Here is a 20,293-nt window from a genome sequence, read left to right as displayed (position 1 = left end):
GTTCCAAATGGCACCCTCTTCCCCCTCAAACCAAATCCCATCCCTCCATTCCTGGTACACAGAGGTTTTCATCCAACTACAGTGCCTTGCGAAAGTATTCGGCCCCCTTGAACTTTGCGACCTTTTGCCACATTTCAGGCTTCAAACATAAAGATATAAAACTGTATTTTTTTGTGAAGAATCAACAACAATTTTGCACGCCCAATTTTTCAGTTTTTGATTTGTTAAAAAAGTTTGAAATATCCAATAAATGTCGTTCCACTTCATGATTGTGTCCCACTTGTTGTTGATTCTTCACAAAAAAATACAGTTTTATATCTTTATGTTTGAAGCCTGAAATGTGGCAAAAGGTCGCAAAGTTCAAGGGGGCCGAATACTTTCGCAAGGCACTGTATGTAGCCAAAGCTGACATATCAACAAGCTGTTGAACAGCTAAAGTAACTAGACGTGATGACGAAGATCTATTCATTTTCAAAGCTTGGTGGCAGACGGTGCAGAATACGATGCAGAGAGGGGACGTCGCCAGATTACAGACGGTGCAGAGAGGGGACGTCTCTAGATTACAGACGGTGCAGAGAGGGGACGTCGCCAGATTACAGACGGTGCAGAGAGGGGACGTCTCTAGATTACAGACGGTGCAGAGAGGGGACGTCTCTAGATTACAGACGGTGCAGAGAGGGGACGTCTCTAGATTACAGACGGTGCAGAGAGGGGACGTCGCTAGATTACAGACGGTGCAGAGAGGGGACGTCGCTAGATTACAGACGGTGCAGAGAGGGGACGTCGCTAGATTACAGACGGTGCAGAGAGGGGACGTCGCTAGATTACAGACGGTGCAGAGAGGGGACGTCTCTAGATTACAGACGGTGCAGAGAGGGGACGTCGCTAGATTACAAACGGTGAAGAGAGGGGACGTCTCTAGATTACAGACGGTGCAGAGAGGGGACGTCTCTAGATTACAGACGGTGCAGAGAGGGGACGTCGCTAGATTACAGACAGTGCAGAGAGGGGACGTCGCTAGATTACAGATGGTAAAGAGAGGGGACGTCGCTAGATTACAGACGGTGCAGAGAGGGGACGTCTCTAGATTACAGACGGTGCAGAGAGGGGACGCAGCTAGATTACAGACGGTGCAGAGAGGGGACATCTCTAGATTACAGACGGTGCAGAGGGGGACGTCTCTAGATTACAGATGGTGCAGAATATGGTGCAGAGGGGGGACGTCGCTAGATTACAGATGGTGCAGAATATGGTGCAGAGAGGGGACGTCGCTAGATTACAGATGGTGCAGAATATGGTGCAGAGAGGGGACATCTCTAGATTACAGACGGTGCAGAGGGTGGACGTCTCTAGATTACAGACGGTGCAGAGAGGGGACGTCTCTAGATTACAGACGGTACAGAGAGGGGACGTCTCTAGATTACAGACGGTGCAGAGAGGGGACGTCTCTAGATTACAGACGGTGCAGAATATGGTGCAGAGAGGGGACGTCTCTAGATTACAGACGGTGCAGAGAGGGGACGTCTCTAGATTACAGACGGTGCAGAATATGGTGCAGAGGGGGGACGTCTCTAGATTACAGACGGTGCAGAATATGGTGCAGAGAGGGGACGTCTCTAGATTACAGACGGTGCAGAGAGGGGACGTCGCTAGATTACAGATGGTGCAGAGAGGGGACGTCGCTAGATTACAGACGGTGCAGAATATGGTGCAGAGAGGGGACGTCTCTAGATTACAGACGGTGCAGAGAGGGGACGTCTCTAGATTACAGACAGTGCAGAATATGGTGCAGAGGGGGGACGTCGCCAGATTACAGACGGTGCAGATTATGGTGCAGAGAGGGGACGTCTCTAGATTACAGACGGTGCAGAGAGGGGACGTCTCTAGATTACAGACGGTGCAGAATATGGTGCAGAGAGGGGACGTCTCTAGATTACAGACGGTGCAGAATATGGTGCAGAGAGGGGACGTCTCTAGATTACAAACGGTGCAGAGAGGGGACGTCGCTAGATTACAGACGGTGCAGAATATGGTGCAGAGAGGGGACGTCTCTAGTTTACAGACGGTGCAGAGAGGGGACGTCTCTAGATTACAGACGGTGCAGAATAGGATGCAGAATACGGTGCAGAGGGGGGACGTCTCTAGATTACAGACAGTGCAGAATATGGTGCAGAGAGGGGACGTCTCTAGATTACAGACGGTGCAGCACAATGTTCAGTGAAGCACAGAGACGAACCACTGGTGATCCACACGGTCAACATAATCACATGAATGTGTGTTGTCATTTGTATCACTGGTTCATTATTATGCACTTTGTATTTTCTGCATTTTAGTGACGCAGGGCTCCCTCGGAAAAGAGACGTTGGGTCTCAATGGGACGTCCCTGCTTGAATAGAGGTGAAATAGGAAGGAGAAGAGAACCTTTACCTTTCTGCATTGGTCTGCCTCGCTGAAGATCTCAGAGTCGTCGTCCAGGCTGTCTCCAGAACTATCCAGCATCAGACCAACCCCGTCATCCAGAATCTCCTCTGGAACATGAAGAATTTAAACACCACATCAACATTACAAACAAACAATACAAACTTCAACAACAATACAAACAAACAAACAATACAAACTTCAACAACAATACAAACAAACAATACAAACATGAACACCACATCAACAATACAAACAAACAATACAAACAACAATACAAACACACAATACAAACTTCAACAACAATACAAACATCAACAATACAAACATCAACAATACAAACATCAACAATACAAACATGAACACCACATCAACAATACAAACATCAACAACAATACAAACAAACAATACAAACATAAAACACATCAACAATACAAACAAACATCAACAACAAACATCAACAATACATCAACAATTTGAACATCAACAACAAACATCAACAATACATCAACAATTTGAACATCAACAACAATACAAACAATACAAACAGCAAAAACAATAAACAAACAATACAAATAAACAATACAAACATCATCAATTAACAATACAAACATCAACTATACAAACATCAACAATACAAACATCAACAACATAGACAGACCATGGTGAGCAGCTGTCCTGCTGGCATATCAATATTACCAGATTCCCAAATGTTCCCTAACACGTCAGTATAGAGGTCTACTGTACCTCACCATGGTTCACGTCAGTGTAGAGGTCTACTGTAACTCACCCTGGTTCACGTCAGTGTAGAGGTCTACTGTAACTCACCCTGGTTCACGTCAGTGTAGAGGTCTACTGTAACTCACCCTGGTTCACGTCAGTGTAGAGGTCTACTGTAACTCACCCTGGTTCACAGAGAACACATCAGTATAGAGGTCTACTGTAACTCACCCTGGTTCACGTCAGTATAGAGGTCTACTGTAACTCACCCTGGTTCACAGAGAACACATCAGTATAGAGGTCTACTGTAACTCACCCTGGTTCACGTTAGTATAGAGGTCTACTGTAACTCACCCTGGTTCACGTCAGTATAGAGGACTACTGTAACTCACCCTGGTTCACGTCAGTGTAGAGGTCTACTGTAACTCACCCTGGTTCATGTCTGTATAGAGGACTACTGTAACTCACCCTGGTTCACAGAGAAGATGTCTGTGTGGAGGACTACTGTAACTCACCCTGGTTCACAGAGAAGATGTCTGTGTGTAGGACTACTCTAACTCACCCTGGTTCACAGAGAAGATGTCCGTGTGGAGGACTTCCTGTGCGTCAGAGCGTCGGGGGGGCAGGTAACAGATTTGTCGTCGGTCCGTGGAGGGCAGAGTGTTGACGGTCAGGGACAGAGAGGCCTGGGAAAACGCCCCCTTCATGTCCCCGAACTTCAATCTGCACGAGTCTTTCCCATTCAGCTGCAAGATCTCATCGCCCGCATTCAGACCTGAAGAGCCAAAAGACGGTATATTAGTGCGTGTGTGCTCACTCGTGCTCATCTGAAAATGTATTGTACAAGCTGAACTAAAATAAATATAATAATCACAGCACAGCTGAAAACGGCATAATGACTGGATGTTGGACTATTTTATCTGAATCAATTACATTTATTTTCTGAAGGCATTTTTTTTTTTTTTTTACATCAGCAGTTTTCACAAAGTGCTATACAGAAACCCAGACTAAAACATCTCTCTCTTTTCAAGAATTAAGTTTCTTCAAGAGGACCGTCACAGGAAAGGCAGACCCAGAGGTACCTCTGCTGCAGAGGATAAGTTCATTAGAGTTTACCAGCCTCAGAAATTGCAGCACAAATAAATGCTTCACAGAGTTCAAGTTACAGAGACATCTCAACATCATCTGTTCAGAGGAGACTGTGTGAATCAGACCTTCATGGTCGAATTGCTGCAATGAAACCACTGCTAAAGGACACCAATAAGAAGAAGAGACTTGTTTGGGCCAAGAAACACGAGCAATGGACATTAGACTGGTAGAAATCTGTCCTTTGGTCTGATGAGTCCAAATTTGAGATTTTTGGTTCCAACCACTGTGTCTTTGTGAGACGCAGAGTAGGTCATTGGATGATCTCCGAATGTGTGGTTCCCACCGTGAAGCATGGAGGAAGAGGTGTGATGGTGCTTTGCTGGTGATACTGTCAGTGATTCATTTAGAATTCAAGGCACACTTAACCAGCATGGCTACCAGAGCATTCTGCAGCGATACGCCAACTCCTTTAGTTTGCTCTTAGTGGGACTATCATTTGTTTTTCAACAGGACAATGACCCAACACACCTCCAGGCTGTGTCAGGCCTATTTGACCAAGAAGGAGAGTGATGGAGTGCTGCTTCAGATGACCTGGCCTCCACAATCACCCGACCTCAACCCAATTGAGATGGTTTGGAATGAGTTAGACCGCAGAGTGAAGGAAAAGCAGCCAAAAAAGTGCTCAGCATATGTGGGAACCCCTTCAAGACTTTTGGAGAAGCATTCCAGGTGAAGCTGGTTGAGAGAATGCCACAAATGTGCAAAGCTGTCATCAAGGCAAAGGGGTGGCTACTTTGAAGAATCTCAAATATAAAATATATTTTGATTTGTTTAACACTTTTTTGGTTACTACATGATTCCATGTGTTATTTCGTAGTTTTGACGTCTTCACTATTATTCTACAATGTAGAAAATAGTAAAAATAAATTTCAAAAAACCTTGAATGAGTAGGTGTGTTGACCGGTACCTGTAGCTTAAAGGAAACCATTTGGGACAAAGACACTTATGGAAATTCTACACAGGGACACTCAAAGTCAATATGAAATTGATTCATTCTTTATTATCAACGAGCTTCATTTATAGAACATATTCTCGGCGTTCTGCCAAATGGTTCTAAAGGAGGTCCTTATGTCGTCGTCGTCGTCGTCCCCCCCCCCCCCCCCCCCACACACACACATCCCCGCACTCTCATATCTTTACCAAGCGCGGGCAGATTTGATTTGATGAAACGATTATTATTTTACCACACGAAGACAAGATGAACATTTTCAGGGCTGTCTTTCTTCACATGATATAAAATGTCCATCACAACACTTCTCAGTACCTTGTCATATTCAACCATGCCAGTGGTGAGGATCTTTATGCTAATCAGAAGACTTGAGGCTGTTGGATAACTGTTTTCTTTAGTCCATTTTTGCACAATTATCAATTATGAAACTAATCAAATCTTCCCTCTCCTCTCTGTCTGGCATGAAAGTATTCATATCTTCCCTCTCCTCTCTGTCTGGCATGAAACTAATCATATCTTCCCTCTCCCTGCCCTCTCTGTCTGGCATGAAACTAATCATATCTTCCCTGCCCTCTCTGTCTGGCATGAAACTAATTATATCTTCCCTCTCCCTGCCCTCTCTGTCTGGCATGAAACTAATCATATCTTCACTCTCCTCTCTGTCTGACATGAAACTAATCATATCTTCCCTCTCCCTGCCCTCTCTGTCTGGCATGAAACTAATCATATCTTCCCTCTCCCTGCCCTCTCTGTCAGGCATGAAACTAATCATATCTTCCCTCTCCCTGCCCTCTCTGTCTGGCATGAAACTAATTATATCGTCCCTCTCCTCTCTGTCTGGCATGAAACTAATCATATCTTCCCTGCCCTCTCTGTCTGGCATGCAACTAATCATATCGTCCCTCTCCTCTCTGTCTGGCATGAAACTAATCATATCGTCCCTCTCCTCTCTGTCTGGCATGAAAGTATTCATATCTTCCCTCTCCTCTCTGTCTGGCATGAAACTAATCATATCTTCCCTCTCCCTGCCCTCTCTGTCTGGCATGAAACTAATCATATCTTCCCTGCCCTCTCTGTCTGGCATGAAACTAATCATATCTTCCCTCTCCTCTCTGTCTGGCATGCAACTAATCATATCGTCCCTCTCCTCTCTGTCTGGCATGAAACTAATCATATCGTCCCTGCCCTCTCTGTCTGGCATGAAACTAATCATATCGTCCCTGTCCCTGCCTTCTCTGTCTGGCATGAAACTAATCATATCTTCCCTCTCCTCTCTGTCTGGCATGCAACTAATCAAATCGTCCCTCTCCCCTCTGTCTGGCATGAAACTAATCCTATCGTCCCTCTCCTCTCTGTCTGGCATGAAACTAATCATATCGTCCCTCTCCTCTCTGTCTGGCATGAAACTAATCATATCGTCCCTCTCCTCTCTGTCTGGCATGAAACTAATCATATCGTCCCTCTCCTCTCTGTCTGGCATGAAACTAATCATATCGTCCCTCTCCTCTGTCTGGCATGAAACTAATCATATATTCCCTCTCCTCTCTGTCTGGCATGCAACTAATCATATCGTCCCTCTCCTCTCTGTCTGGCATGAAACTAATCATATCGTCCCTGTCCCTGCCCTCTCTGTCTGTCTGGCATGAAACTAATCATATCGTCCCTCTCCTCTCTGTCTGGCATGAAACTAATCATATCGTCCCTGTCCCTGCCCTCTCTGTCTGGCATGAAACTAATCATATCTTCCCTGCCCTCTCTGTCTGGCATGAAACTAATCATATCGTCCCTGTCCCTGCCCTCTCTGTCTGGCATGAAACTAATCATATCGTCCCTGTCCCTGCCCTCTCTGTCTGGCATGAAACTAATCATATCGTCCCTCTCCTCTCTGTCTGGCATGAAACTAATCATATCGTCCCTGTCCCTGCCCTGTCTGTTCTGTTATATACTCAGATACAGATAAATAGAGATGGAAACTCATTTGAGTTGTAATGAACCTCTAGCGAAGGCCAATCCTCCCGCCTTTACATCGGTTATGTAGAGCTGCTGCACCAAATCCTCCTCTACCACTGAGATGGAAAACCCTGGAGGAGAGGAGAGGAGAGGAGGGAGAGAGGGACAGAGAGAAAGGGAGGGAGAGCGGGACAGAGAGAGAGAGAGTGAGTGAGTGAGTGAGTGAGTGAGTGAGTGAGTGAGTGAGTGAGTGAGTGAGTGAGTGAGTGAGTGAGTGAGTGAGTGAGTGAGAGAGAAACACTTCATTAATTGAAAGCACATCACTAAATCACCTGGGATTTATTTTCTCTGCCCTGACAGGGATTGGTCTAAGAAAGACAGGAAATCTGAGATGTGACTGGAAGTCAATAACAGGATACATCACAACCGCGACTGAAAATATTCACTCTGTATACTACAACATGATCGGAATTAAAAAGGGGAGGCGCTTCAGAATTGTAGTGCACCACTTTAGACCAGGGCCCATAGTAATGCACTATATAGAGAATAGGGTGCCATAGTAGTGCACTACATAGGGAATAGGGTGCTTCATAATTGCATTCTAAGCATGTCAAATGATCTGTGAATGTGGACATAAATGACATTGACTGCATCCCAAATGCCACCCCAATGTCTTTATAGTGAAGTGTGCTCCTTTTAGCCAGGTGCCAAGTTCTCTGGTCAAAAGTAGTGCACTATATATAGGGAATAGGGTTCTATAGGGCCCTGGTCAAAAGTAGTGCACTATATAGGGAATAGGGTTCTATAGGGCCCTGGTCTAAAGTAGTGCACCATATATAGGGAATAGGGTTCTATAGGGCTCTGGTCTGAAGTAGTGCACTATATAGGGAATAGGGTGCCTAACCAATCATACAGGACTCATCCTTACCGTAACCAATCATCCTTACCGTAGCCAATCATACAGGACTTATCCTTACCGTAGCCAATCATACAGGACTTATCCTTACCGTAACCAATCATCCTTATCGTAGCCAATCATACAGGACTTATCCTTACCGTAGCCAATCATCCTTATCGTAGCCAATCATACAGGACTTATCCTTACCGTAGCCAATCATCCTTACCGTAGCCAATCATACAGGACTCATCCTTACAGTAGCCAATCATACAGGATTCATCCTTACCGTAGCCAATCATACAGGACTTATCCTTACCGTAACCAATCATCCTTACTGTAGCCAATCATACAGGACTTATCCTTACCGTAGCCAATCATCCTTACCGTAGCCAATCATACAGGACTTATCCTTACCGTAGCCAATGATCCTTACCGTAGCCAATCATACAGGACTTATCCTTACCGTAGCCAATCATCATTACCGTAGCCAATCATACAGGACTCATCCTTACCGTAGCCAATCATACAGTACTTATCCTTACCGTAACCAATCATACAGGACTTATCCTTACCATAACCAATCATCTTTACCGTAACCAATCATACAGGACTTATCCTTACCGTAACCAATCATACAGGCCTTATCCTTACCGTAACCAATCATACAGGATTCATCCTTACCATAGCCAATCATACAGGACTCATCCTTACCGTAACCAATCATCCTTACCGTAACCAATCATACAGGACTTATCCTTACCGTAACCAATAATCCTTACCGTAGCCAATCATACAGGATTCATCCTTACCATAGCCAATCATACAGGACTCATCCTTACCGTAACCAATCATCCATACCGTAACCAATCATACAGGACTTATCCTTACCGTAGCCAATCATCCTTACCGTAGCCAATCATAAAGGATTCATCCTTACCGTAGCCAATCATCCTTACCGTAACCAATCATCCTTACCGTAACCAATCATCCTTACCGTAGCCAATCATACAGGACTTATCCTTACCGTAACCAATCATCCTTACCGTAGCCAATCATACAGGACTTATCCTTACCGTAACCAATCATCCTTGCCGTAGCCAATCATACAGGACTTATCCTTACCGTAACCAATCATTCTTACCGTAGCCAATTATACAGGACTCATCCTTACCATAGCCAATCATACAGGACTCATCCTTACCGTAGCCAATCATACAGGATTCATCCTTACCATAGCCAATCATACAGGACTCATCCTTACCGTAGCCAATCATACAGGACTCATCCTTACAGTAGCCAATCATACAGGACTTATCCTTACCGTAACCAATCATTCTTACCGTAGCCAATTATACAGGACTCATCCTTACCATAGCCAATCATACAGGACTCATCCTTACCGTAGCCAATCATACAGGATTCATCCTTACCATAGCCAATCATACAGGACTCATCCTTACCGTAGCCAATCATACAGGACTCATCCTTACCGTAGCCAATCATACAGGACTCATCCTTACCGTAGCCAATCATACAGGACTCATCCCTGTCGAACTGGATGACTTTGGTTATTTTGGAGCCCAGCTCTATCTCTTTGTAAAGCTGTGGAGAGAAGGAGAGAGAGAGAGAAGGAGATAGATGGAGAGAAGGAGAGAGAAGGAGATAGATCGAGAGAAGGAGAGAGGACAGGGAGAGATGAAGAGAGAGAGATCGAGAGAAGGAGAGAGAGAGATCGAGAGAAGGAGAGAGAAGGACAGGGAGAGATGAAGAGAGAAAGAAGGAGAGAGAGAGAGAAAGAGAGAGGAGAGAGATGGAGAGAAGGAGAGAGAGAGAAAGAAGGAGAGAGATGGAGAGATGAAAAGAGAGAAGGAACAGGAATGTCTTGTTACAAAAAGAAGCACGAACGGAATACGACGAGGAGGGAGTCTAATTTATTTATTACGCTGGTGTGTGTGTCATCTCAGTGGGATGCTAAGACTGTGACAGGAGATCATCTGTGATGAGGAAATGAGAAACGTACCAAGTCACACAGCTGCTCGTCAGGTTTAGGGATGTAGAATTGGACTTGGTTATCCATGAGGAACTTGAGACGCAGGTAATGTTTGGTGGAATCCAGCTGGTGGGCCTGTGGAGTTTAAGTAGAGAACACATACACACAGAGTTTAGTGAAGATTCAGAGTGTGGAGTTTAGAAGTGAGAAAGAGGATCGGTACAGGGTAGGGCTGCATCTCAATTCTCCACCCTTATCCCCAAAGTGTGCACTCGTACACTTCATGGATTGGTGTAATCATTGGCTAGAGGGAGCTTCCAACGTCGTTAGATCCATGACTGGAAGTTAACTGTGTTAAAAGCTGGAAAACGGGCACAATAAGAATCAGACTATTTCACAATTCAGTGTGTCTGTCATCAAACAAGCTGATCAGCACTTCCTGTAAACTGTGTTGAAGCTGTACACATTTTAAACCATCTTAATAAGAACAACCTATGAGTGAAAATGTGACCATTTAATTTCAGAACACATCTACTGTAAGTACTATAATATACCAAGATGATAAACATTTGAAACCAACTTTATATGACGGACGTAATCTCAGTACATTAAATGATTCTAACGAGTGTTACTTCTCATTTAAAGCATGAGGAAGTCTGTGTGGGCCAGGGGGAGAGGGAGGGGGAACAGGGGGAGAGGGAGGGGAAACGGGGGGTGAGGGAGGGGAAACGGGGGGAGAGGGAGGGGAAACGGGGGGTGAGGGAGGGGAAACGGGGGGTGAGGGAGGGGAAACGGGGGGTGAGGGAGGAGAAACGGGGGGAGAGGGAGGGGAGAGGGAGAGGAGGGAGGAGGGAGAGGGGGAAACGGGGGGAGAGGGAGGGGGAGAGGTAGGGGAAACAGGGGGAGAGGGAGGGGAATCGGGGGAGACGGGGAAGAGGGAGGGGAAACGGGGAGAGGGAGGGGAAACGGGGGGAGAGGGAGGGGAAACGGGGGAGAGGGAGGGGAAACGGGGGGTGAGGGAGGGGAAACCGGGGGAGAGGGAGAGGAAACCGGGGGAGAGGGAGGGGAGAGGGGGAGGAGGGAGGAGGGAGAGGGGGAAACGGGGGGAGAGGGAGGGGAAACAGGGGGAGAGGGAGGGGAAACGGGGGAGACGGGGGAGAGGGAGGGGGAGAGGGAGAGGGAGGGGAAACGGGGAGAGGGAGGGGAAACGGGGGGAGAGGGAGGGGAAACGGGGGGAGAGGGAGGGGAAACAGGGAGAGAGGGAGGGGGAGAGGAAACAGGGGGAGAGGGAGGGGGAGAGGAAACAGGGAGAGAGGGAGGGGGAGAGGAAACAGGGAGAGAGGGAGGGGGAGAGGAAACAGGGAGAGAGGGAGGGGGAGAGGGAGGGGAAACAGGAGGAGATGGAGGGGAAACGGGGGGAGAGGAGAAGAACAGAGTCCTTTTGGGAGGTAGCAGCCATAATGCCTGTGTCTGTGAGGTAGCAGCCATAATGCCTGTGTCTGTGTGAGGTAGCAGCCATAATGCCTGTGTCTGTGTGAGGTAGCAGCCATAATGCCTGTGTCTGTGTGAGGTAGCAGCCATAATGCCTGTGTGAGGTAGCAGCCATAATGCCTGTGTGAGGTAGCAGCCATAATGCCTGTGAGTGTGAGGTAGCAGCCATAATGCCTGTGTGAGGTAGCAGCCATAATGCCTGTGTGAGGTAGCAGCCATAATGCCTGTGTGAGGTAGCAGCCATAATGCCTGTGTGAGGTAGCAGCCATAATGCCTGTGAGTGTGAGGTAGCAGCCATAATGCCTGTGTGAGGTAGCAGCCATAATACCTGTGTGAGGTAGCAGCCATAATGCCTGTGTGAGGTAGCAGCCATAATGTCTGTGTGAGGTAGCAGCCATAATGCCTGTGTCTGTGTGAGGTAGCTGCCATAATGCCTGTGTGAGGTAGCAGCCATAATGCCTGTGTGAGGTAGCAGCCATAATGCCTGTGTGAGGTAGCAGCCATAATGTCTGTGTGAGGTAGCAGCCATAATGCCTGTGTCTGTGTGAGGTAGCTGCCATAATGCCTGTGTGAGGTAGCAGCCATAATGCCTGTGTGAGGTAGCAGCCATAATGCCTGTGTGAGGTAGCAGCCATAATGCCTGTGTGAGGTAGCAGCCATAATGCCTGTGTGAGGTAGCAGCCATAATGCCTGTGTGAGGTAGCAGCCATAATGCCTGTGTCTGTGTGAGGTAGCAGCCATAATGCCAGTGCCTGTGTGAGGTAGCAGCCATAATGCCAGTGCCTGTGTGAGGTAGCAGCCATAATGCCAGTGCCTGTGTGAGGTAGCAGCCATAATGCCAGTGCCTGTGTGAGGTAGCAGCCATAATGCCAGTGCCTGTGTGAGGTAGCAGCCATAATGCCTGTGTCTGTGTGAGGTAGCAGCCATAATGCCAGTGCCTGTGTGAGGTAGCAGCCATAATGCCTGTGTCTGTGTGAGGTAGCAGCCATAATGCCTGTGTGAGGTAGCAGCCATAATGCCTGTGAGTGTGTGTCCAGTCTTCCCCGTCTGTGGGGCTGACATCAGTCCTGTTATGTTCCGTAGAGAGTTAAAGTGTTAGATCATTGCCATCCGTTTTCACCGACAAAATCGACTCTATTTGATTACATTTTTTTTGTTTGTTGGTGAAATCAAAATGGCCAGTTTAACCCTTGTGATGGTACGTGTGAAAGGGGTCAAAGAGAAGAACCTGAAAGTGTCATACAGGACTCATCCTTACCGTAGCCAATCATACAGGACTCATCCTTACCGTAGCCAATCATACAGGACTCATCCTTACCGTAGCCAATCATACAGGACTCATCCTTACCGTAGCCAATCATACAGGACTCATCCTTACCGTAGCCAATCATACCCGACTCATCCTTACCGTAGCCAATCATACAGGACTCATCCTTACCGTAGCCAATCATACAGGACTCATCCTTACAGTAGCCAATCATACCCGACTCATCCTTACCGTAGCCAATCATACAGGACTCATCCTTACCGTAGCCAATCATACAGGACTCATCCTTACCGTAGCCAATCATACCCGACTCATCCTTACCGTAGCCAATCATACAGGACTCATCCTTACCGTAGCCAATCATACAGGACTCATCCTTACAGTAGCCAATCATACAGGACTCATCCTTACCGTAGCCAATCATACCCGACTCATCCTTACCGTAGCCAATCATACAGGACTCATCCTTACCGTAGCCAATCATACAGGACTCATCCTTACCGTAGCCAATCATACCCGACTCATCCTTACCGTAGCCAATCATACAGGACTCATCCTTACCGTAGCCAATCATACAGGACTCATCCTTACCGTAGCCAATCATACAGGACTGTACACTGTTACTAGAACACTAAACTAGTCAAGGACAGGAAGAGATGGACGGACCACTTGGTGTGATGAGGCATAACATCAAATCAAATCACATTTTATTTGTCACATACACATGGTTAGCAGATGTTAATGCAAGTGTAGCGAAATGCTTTTCATTGTTCTCTACTCTGGAAAGCTGTAGACGGTCTCCAGTGTAGGTTAGTTAAGTTGCTAGTTACCTTGCAGATGGTCTCTGGTGTAGGTTAGTTAAGTTGCTAGTTACCTTGCAGACGGTCTCCGGTGTAGGTTAGTTAAGTTGCTATTTACCCTGCACCTTGTCTCTGGTGTAGGATAGTTAAGTTGCTAGTTACCTTGCAGATGGTCTCCAGCGCGTACAGAGCAGACTCTCCAGGCTGGATGATGGCGAGGACAGGCTGGTCGTTAGGAAGACACACCCAGGACGGGGTCAGGTGGTCAGGCACCCAGATATCACTGTCTGTCATGTGACTGTCTGAGTTGACCTGAGGAAGACTCTTCCCCTCATGACTCTTCTGGAGAGATAGAAATACATTGTTTAGAACTAGCTTGTTTGTTTTATTTTATTTTATTTAACCTTTATTTTACTAGGCAAGTCAGTTAAGAACAAATTATTATTTTACAATGACGGCCTAGGAACAGTGGGTTAACTGGTTAACTGTTCTAGGAACAGTGGGTTAACTGGTTAACTGGTCTAGGAACAGTGGGTTAACTGGTCTAGGAACAGTGCCTTGTTCAAGGGGCAGAACGAGGGGCAGTTTTTATTTACGGATAGCCAGGGTCCCACTCCAACACTCAGACATCATTTACAAACAAAGCATGGTTTAGTGAGTCCACCAGATCAGAGGCAGTAGGGATGACCAGGGATGTTCTCTGCTTAGTGAGTCCTCCAGATCAGAGGCAGTAGGGATGTTCTCTGTTTAGTGAGTCCTCCAGATCAGAGGCAGTAGGGATGACATGGGATGTTCTCTGTTTAGTGAGTCCTCCAGATCGGAGGCAGTAGGGATAACCAGGGATGTTCTCTGTTTAGTGTGTCCTCCAGATCAGAGGCAGTAGGGATGACCAGGGATGTTCTCTGTTTAGTGAGTCCACCAGATCAGAGGCAGTAGGGATGACCAGGGATGTTCTCTGTTTAGTGAGTCCTCCAGATCAGAGGCAGTAGGGATGTTCTCTGTTTAGTGAGTCCTCCATATCAGAGGCAGTAGGGATGACCAGGGATGTTATGTTCTCTGTTTAGTGAGTCCTCCAGATCAGAGGCAGTAGGGATGTTCTCTGTTTAGTGTGTCCTCCAGATCAGAGGCAGTAGGGACAACCAGGGATGTTCTCTGTTTAGTGAGTCCACCAGATCAGAGGCAGTAGGGATGACCAGGGATGTTCTCTGTTTAGTGAGTCCTCCAGATCAGAGGCAGTAGGGACAACCAGGGATGTTCTCTGTTTAGTGAGTCTTCCAGATCAGAGGCAGTAGGGAAGACCAGGGATGTTCTCTGTTTAGTGAGTCCTCCAGATCAGAGGCAGTAGGGATGTTCTCTGTTTAGTGAGTCCTCCATATCAGAGGCAGTAGGGATGACCAGGGATGTTATGTTCTCTGTTTAGTGAGTCCTCCAGATCAGAGGCAGTAGGGATGTTCTCTGTTTAGTGTGTCCTCCAGATCAGAGGCAGTAGGGACAACCAGGGATGTTCTCTGTTTAGTGAGTCCACCAGATCAGAGGCAGTAGGGATGACCAGGGATGTTCTCTGTTTAGTGAGTCCTCCAGATCAGAGGCAGTAGGGACAACCAGGGGTGTTCTCTGTTTAGTGAGTCTTCCAGATCAGAGGCAGTAGGGAAGACCAGGGATGTTCTCTGTTTAGTGAGTCCTCCAGATCAGAGGCAGTAGGGATGTTCTCTGTTTAGTGAGTCCTCCAGATCAGAGGCAGTAGGGATGTTCTCTGTTTAGTGAGTCCTCCAGATCAGAGGCAGTAGGGATGACCAGGGATGTTCTCTGTTTAGTGAGTCCTCCAGATCAGAGGCAGCAGGGATGACCAGGGATGTTCTCTGTTTAGTGAGTCCTCCAGATCAGAGGCAGTAGGGATGACCAGGGATGTTCTCTGTTTAGTGAGTCCTCCAGATCAGAGGCAGTAGGGATGTTCTCTGTTTAGTGAGTCCTCCAGATCAGAGGCAGTAGGGATGACCAGGGATGTTCTCTGTTTAGTGAGTCCTACAGATCAGAGACAGCAGGGATGACCAGGGATGTTGTCTGTTTAGTGAGTCCTCCAGATCAGATGCAGTAGTGATGACCAGGGATGTTCTCTGTTTAGTGAGTCCTCCAGATCAGAGACAGCAGGGATGACCAGGGATGTTCTCTGTTTAGTGAGTCCTCCAGATCAGAGGCAGTAGGGATGACCAGGGATGTTCTCTGTTTAGTGAGTCCTCCAGATCAGAGGCAGTAGAGATGACCAGGGATGTTCTCTGTTTAGAGAGTCCTCCAGATCAGAGGCGGTAGGGATGACCAGGGATGTTCTCTGTTTAGTGAGTCCTCCAGATCAGAGGCAGTAGGGATGACCAGGGATGTTCTCTGTTTAGAGAGTCCTCCAGATCAGAGGCGGTAGGGATGACCAGGGATGTTCTCTGTTTAGTGAGTCCTCCAGATCAGACGCAGTAGGGATGACCAGGGATGTTCTCTTGATAAGTGCGTGAATGTGATTATTTTCCTGTCCTGCTTAGGCATTCAAGATGTAACGAGTACTTTTAGGTGTCAAGGAAAATGTATGGAGTAAAAAGTACAATATTTGCTTTAGGAATCTAGTGAAGTGAAAGCAAAAGTAGGCAAAAATATAACAAGTAAATAGTACAGATACCCCAAAAAACAACTTAAGTAGTACTTTACACCACTGCTGACTGTACATGTGACCCGAGGAAGTCTCTTCTTCACTCTTCTAGGAAACAGACACGCTGTAAATAGTGTGTTCCTACCAGCCTAAAGATTTTGTAAATGAAGGTCAATCTGTTCTTTGACTGATGCCTCAGTATCAGTTATCCACCAAGCTAGGAAGATGAATGGTACCCGACTGCCTACTCACCTGGCAGTGTGTGTGTGTGTGTTGCCTAGTTACCTGGCAGTGTGTGTGTGTGTGTGTGTGTGTGTGTGTGTGTGTGTGTGTGTGTGTGTGATGCCTACTTACCTGGCAGTGTGTGTGTGTGTGTGTGTGTGTGTGTGTGTGTGTGTGTGTGTGTGTGTGTGTGTGTGATGCCTACTTACCTGGCAGTGTGTGTGTGTGTGTGTGTGTGTGTGTGTGTGTGTGTGTGATGCCTACTTACCTGGCAGTGTGTGTGTGTGTGTGTGTGTGTGTGTGTGTGTGTGTGTGTGTGTGTGTGTGTGTGTGATGCCTACTTACCTGGCAGTGTGTGTGTGTGTGTGTGTGTGTGTGTGTGTGTGATGCCTATTTACCTGGCAGTGTGTGTGTGTGTGTGTGTGTGTGTGTGTGTGTGTGTGTGTGTGTGTGTGTGTGTGTGTGTGTGTGTGTGTGTGTGTGTGTGTGTGTGTGTGTGTGTGTGTGTGTGTGTTGCCTACTTACCCCTCTCTCCCTGGCAGTGTCCACATCATAGATCCCGTCCAGAGGCTGTTTCACTGGCTCCTCCCCATCAACAAAGATCTGAGGGAGAAACAACAAGGCCAATATAGAACCCCTCCAAAAAATGGCTGAGCAAAGAAGTCGTATGTATGAGATAAGTGGCAGTTCTAAGTGGCAGTTCTAGGTGGCAGTTCTAAGTGGCAGTTCTAAGTGGCAGTTCTAAGTGGGAGTTCTAAGTGGGAGTTCTAAGTGGCAGTTCTAAGTGGCAGTTCTAAGTGGGAGTTCTAGGTGGCAGTTCTAGGTGGCAGTTCTAAGTGGCAGTTCTAAGTGGCAGTTCTAGGTGGCAGTTCTAAGTGGCAGTTCTAAGTGGGAGTTCTAAGTGGGAGTTCTAAGTGGCAGTCCTAAGTGGCAGTTCTAAGTGGCAGTTCTAGGTGGCAATTCTAAGTGGGAGTTCTAAGTGGCAGTTCTAAGTGGGAGTTCTAAGTGGGAGTCCTAAGTGGCAGTCCTAAGTGGCAGTTCTAAGTGGGAGTTCTAAGTGGCAGTTCTAAGTGGGAGTTCTAAGTGGGAGTTCTAAGTGGCAGTTCTAAGTGGCAGTTCTAAGTGGGAGTTCTAAGTGGGAGTTCTAAGTGGCAGTCCTAAGTGGCAGTTCTAAGTGGGAGTTCTAAGTGGCAGTTCTAAGTGGCAGTTCTAAGTGGCAGTTCTAAGTGGCAGTTCTAAGTGGCAGTTCTAAGTGGGAGTTCTAAGTGGGAGTTCTAAGTGGGAGTTCTAAGTGGCAGTTCTAAGTGGCAGTTCTAAGTGGCAGTTCTAAGTGGCAGTTCTAAGTGGCAGTTCTAAGTGGCAGTTCTAAGTGGCAGTTCTAAGTGGCAGTTCTAAGTGGCAGTTCTAAGTGGCAGTTCTAAGTGGGAGTTCTAGTGTATTGTTCCAGATCTCTATGAAGGTTCATTTCTATAGAGCTGCTGGTTATATAGACAAGGAGGACGGACTAGTGGTTACATAGACCAGGAGGATGGTGGACTGTGGTCTGCTGGAGTTAAAGACACGTACCTGGTTGATGGTAGGGTGGACTGTGGTCTTCTTCTTGGAAGTAGTGTCCAGGCCCCACAGAGAGGAGAACCTGCTCTTACGTTTGGATGAGGAGGTACGTGACATGGCCTGCGTACGTCTCCTCCCCCCGCTCTCTGTACGGGCTGCCACCTACATCACACACACACACACACACACACACACACACACACACACACAGAGAGAGAAAGAAACAGCGAGAGAGAGACACACAGACACACACACACACAGAGACAGAGAGAGAGACACACACAGAGAGAAAGAAACAGCGATAGAGAGAGAGACAGAGAGAGAGACACACAGACACACAGAGAGAAAGAAACAGCGAAAGAGAGAGAGTGATACAGAGAGAAAGAGACAGACACAGAGAGAGACACACAGACAAACACACAGAGCGAGACAGACACACACAGAGACAGACAAAAGGAGAGAAAGACAGAGAAAGACATTCACAGAGACAGCATTATTGAAAGGAGCATATCTAAAACACAGAACACCTCACCCACAAAACCTGACACTGCTGGTTAGGTCTGACCATGGAATGGTTAAACAGACCAGGAGGACGGACTGGTGGTTATACAGACCAGGAGGACAGACTAGTGGTTAAACAGACCAGGAGGACAGACTAGTGGTTATATAGACCAGGAGGACAGACTAGTGGTTAAACAGACCAGGAGGACAGACTAGTGGTTATACAGACCAGGAGGAGAGACTAGTGGTTATATAGACCAGGAGGACAGACTAGTGGTTAAACAGACCAGGAGGACAGACTAGTGGTTATACAGACCAGGAGGAGAGACTAGTGGTTATATAGACCAGGAGGACAGACTAGTGGTTAAACAGACCAGGAGGACAGACTAGTGGTTATACAGACCAGGAGGACAGACTAGTGGTTATACAGACCAGGAGGACTAGTGGTTATACAGACCAGGAGGACTAGTGGTTATACAGACCAGGAGGACTAGTGGTTATATAGACCAGGAGGACAGACTAGTGGTTATATAGACCAGGAGGACAGACTAGTGGTTATACAGACCAGGAGGACAGACTAGTGGTTATACAGACCAGGAGGACTAGTGGTTATATAGACCAGGAGGACAGACTAGTGGTTATACAGACCAGGAGGACTAGTGGTTATATAGACCAGGAGGACAGACTAGTGGTTATACAGACCAGGAGGACTAGTGGTTATATAGACCAGGAGGACAGACTAATGGTTATACAGACCAGGAGGACTAGTGGTTATATAGACCAGGAGGACAGACTAGTGGTTATACAGACCAGGAGGACAGACTAGTGGTTATACAGACCAGGAGGACTAGTGGTTATATAGACCAGGAGGACAGACTAGTGGTTATACAGACCAGGAGGACTAGTGGTTATATAGACCAGGAGGACAGACTAGTGGTTATACAGACCAGGAGGACTAGTGGTTATATAGACCAGGAGGACAGACTAATGGTTATACAGACCAGGAGGACTAGTGGTTATATAGACCAGGAGGACAGACTAGTGGTTATACAGACCAGGAGGACAGACTAGTGGTTATACAGACCAGGAGGACTAGTGGTTATACAGACCAGGAGGACAGTGTGTATGTGTGTGTGCTCGCAACTCACCAGAGCATGAAAGGACGACACAGAGAAGATTCCGAGGCGGCCCATGGCCAGTTTAGTGGGTCTGGAGGCGAAGGCTAGCAGGCGTTTGGGGTTGGGCAGCTCCCCTCCTTGCAGACTGGCCAGGTAACACCGGAACCGGAACAAACCCATATGAAACTGTTCCAAGTTCTGCTCCCACAGAAAGATCTAGAACAACAAAAAAAAACAACAACAACCCATTTTTAAAAAAAAAGGGGCAATCTGGGTTTGGGACATCCATGTTTCTGACGGATGGACAGTCTTTGCATCCATAGCTGTGTCTATGCATTTGAGAGAGGTTACACTGCCACGTGTGTCTCCCCACCCAAACGTCAACGAAACCAAAGAGCTGACGTTTGGACGACAGGAGACAGCAGAGGAGAGGGTCAAAAGTTCAAAGTTCAACAGCGGGTACCTGAGGACCTGAAACGGTCCCTTCACATAGACGGTGTGGTGAAGAAGGTGCAACAGCGCCTCAGAAATAGTAGCAGGGTGAATGCTGAACTGTTGTTACACAAATATCCACAAATATTTAGGATTACATAATGGGGGGGGGGGGGAAGAAGTTTAACTGCAGAATTTATTA

The 20,293-nt window shown here is 47.0% G+C and overlaps 1 protein-coding gene across 1 annotated transcript in view; it reads right to left on the bottom strand.

Moving 5' to 3' along the window:
- The window catches only part of LOC110503436 (rho guanine nucleotide exchange factor TIAM1), a 71,679-nt gene that overhangs the window by 34,753 nt on the left and 16,633 nt on the right, over nt 1–20,293 (bottom strand). The window contains exons 8-16 of the mRNA XM_090218981.1: nt 19,690–19,875; nt 18,053–18,202; nt 17,012–17,089; nt 13,795–13,974; nt 10,105–10,209; nt 9,605–9,686; nt 7,231–7,317; nt 3,701–3,913; nt 2,428–2,528 (exon numbers count right to left, since the gene is read on the bottom strand). Coding sequence (XP_090075107.1) covers nt 2,428–2,528; nt 3,701–3,913; nt 7,231–7,317; nt 9,605–9,686; nt 10,105–10,209; nt 13,795–13,974; nt 17,012–17,089; nt 18,053–18,202; nt 19,690–19,875 — 1,182 coding nt within the window. The remainder of the gene's footprint in view (nt 1–2,427; nt 2,529–3,700; nt 3,914–7,230; nt 7,318–9,604; nt 9,687–10,104; nt 10,210–13,794; nt 13,975–17,011; nt 17,090–18,052; nt 18,203–19,689; nt 19,876–20,293) is intronic.

Source organism: Oncorhynchus mykiss, chromosome 24 (assembly GCF_057628025.1).
Source record: "Oncorhynchus mykiss isolate SJ-2025 chromosome 24, ASM5762802v1, whole genome shotgun sequence".
Classification (NCBI taxonomy): domain Eukaryota; kingdom Metazoa; phylum Chordata; class Actinopteri; order Salmoniformes; family Salmonidae; genus Oncorhynchus; species Oncorhynchus mykiss.
This window is presented reverse-complemented; position numbering and strand designations above follow the sequence as displayed.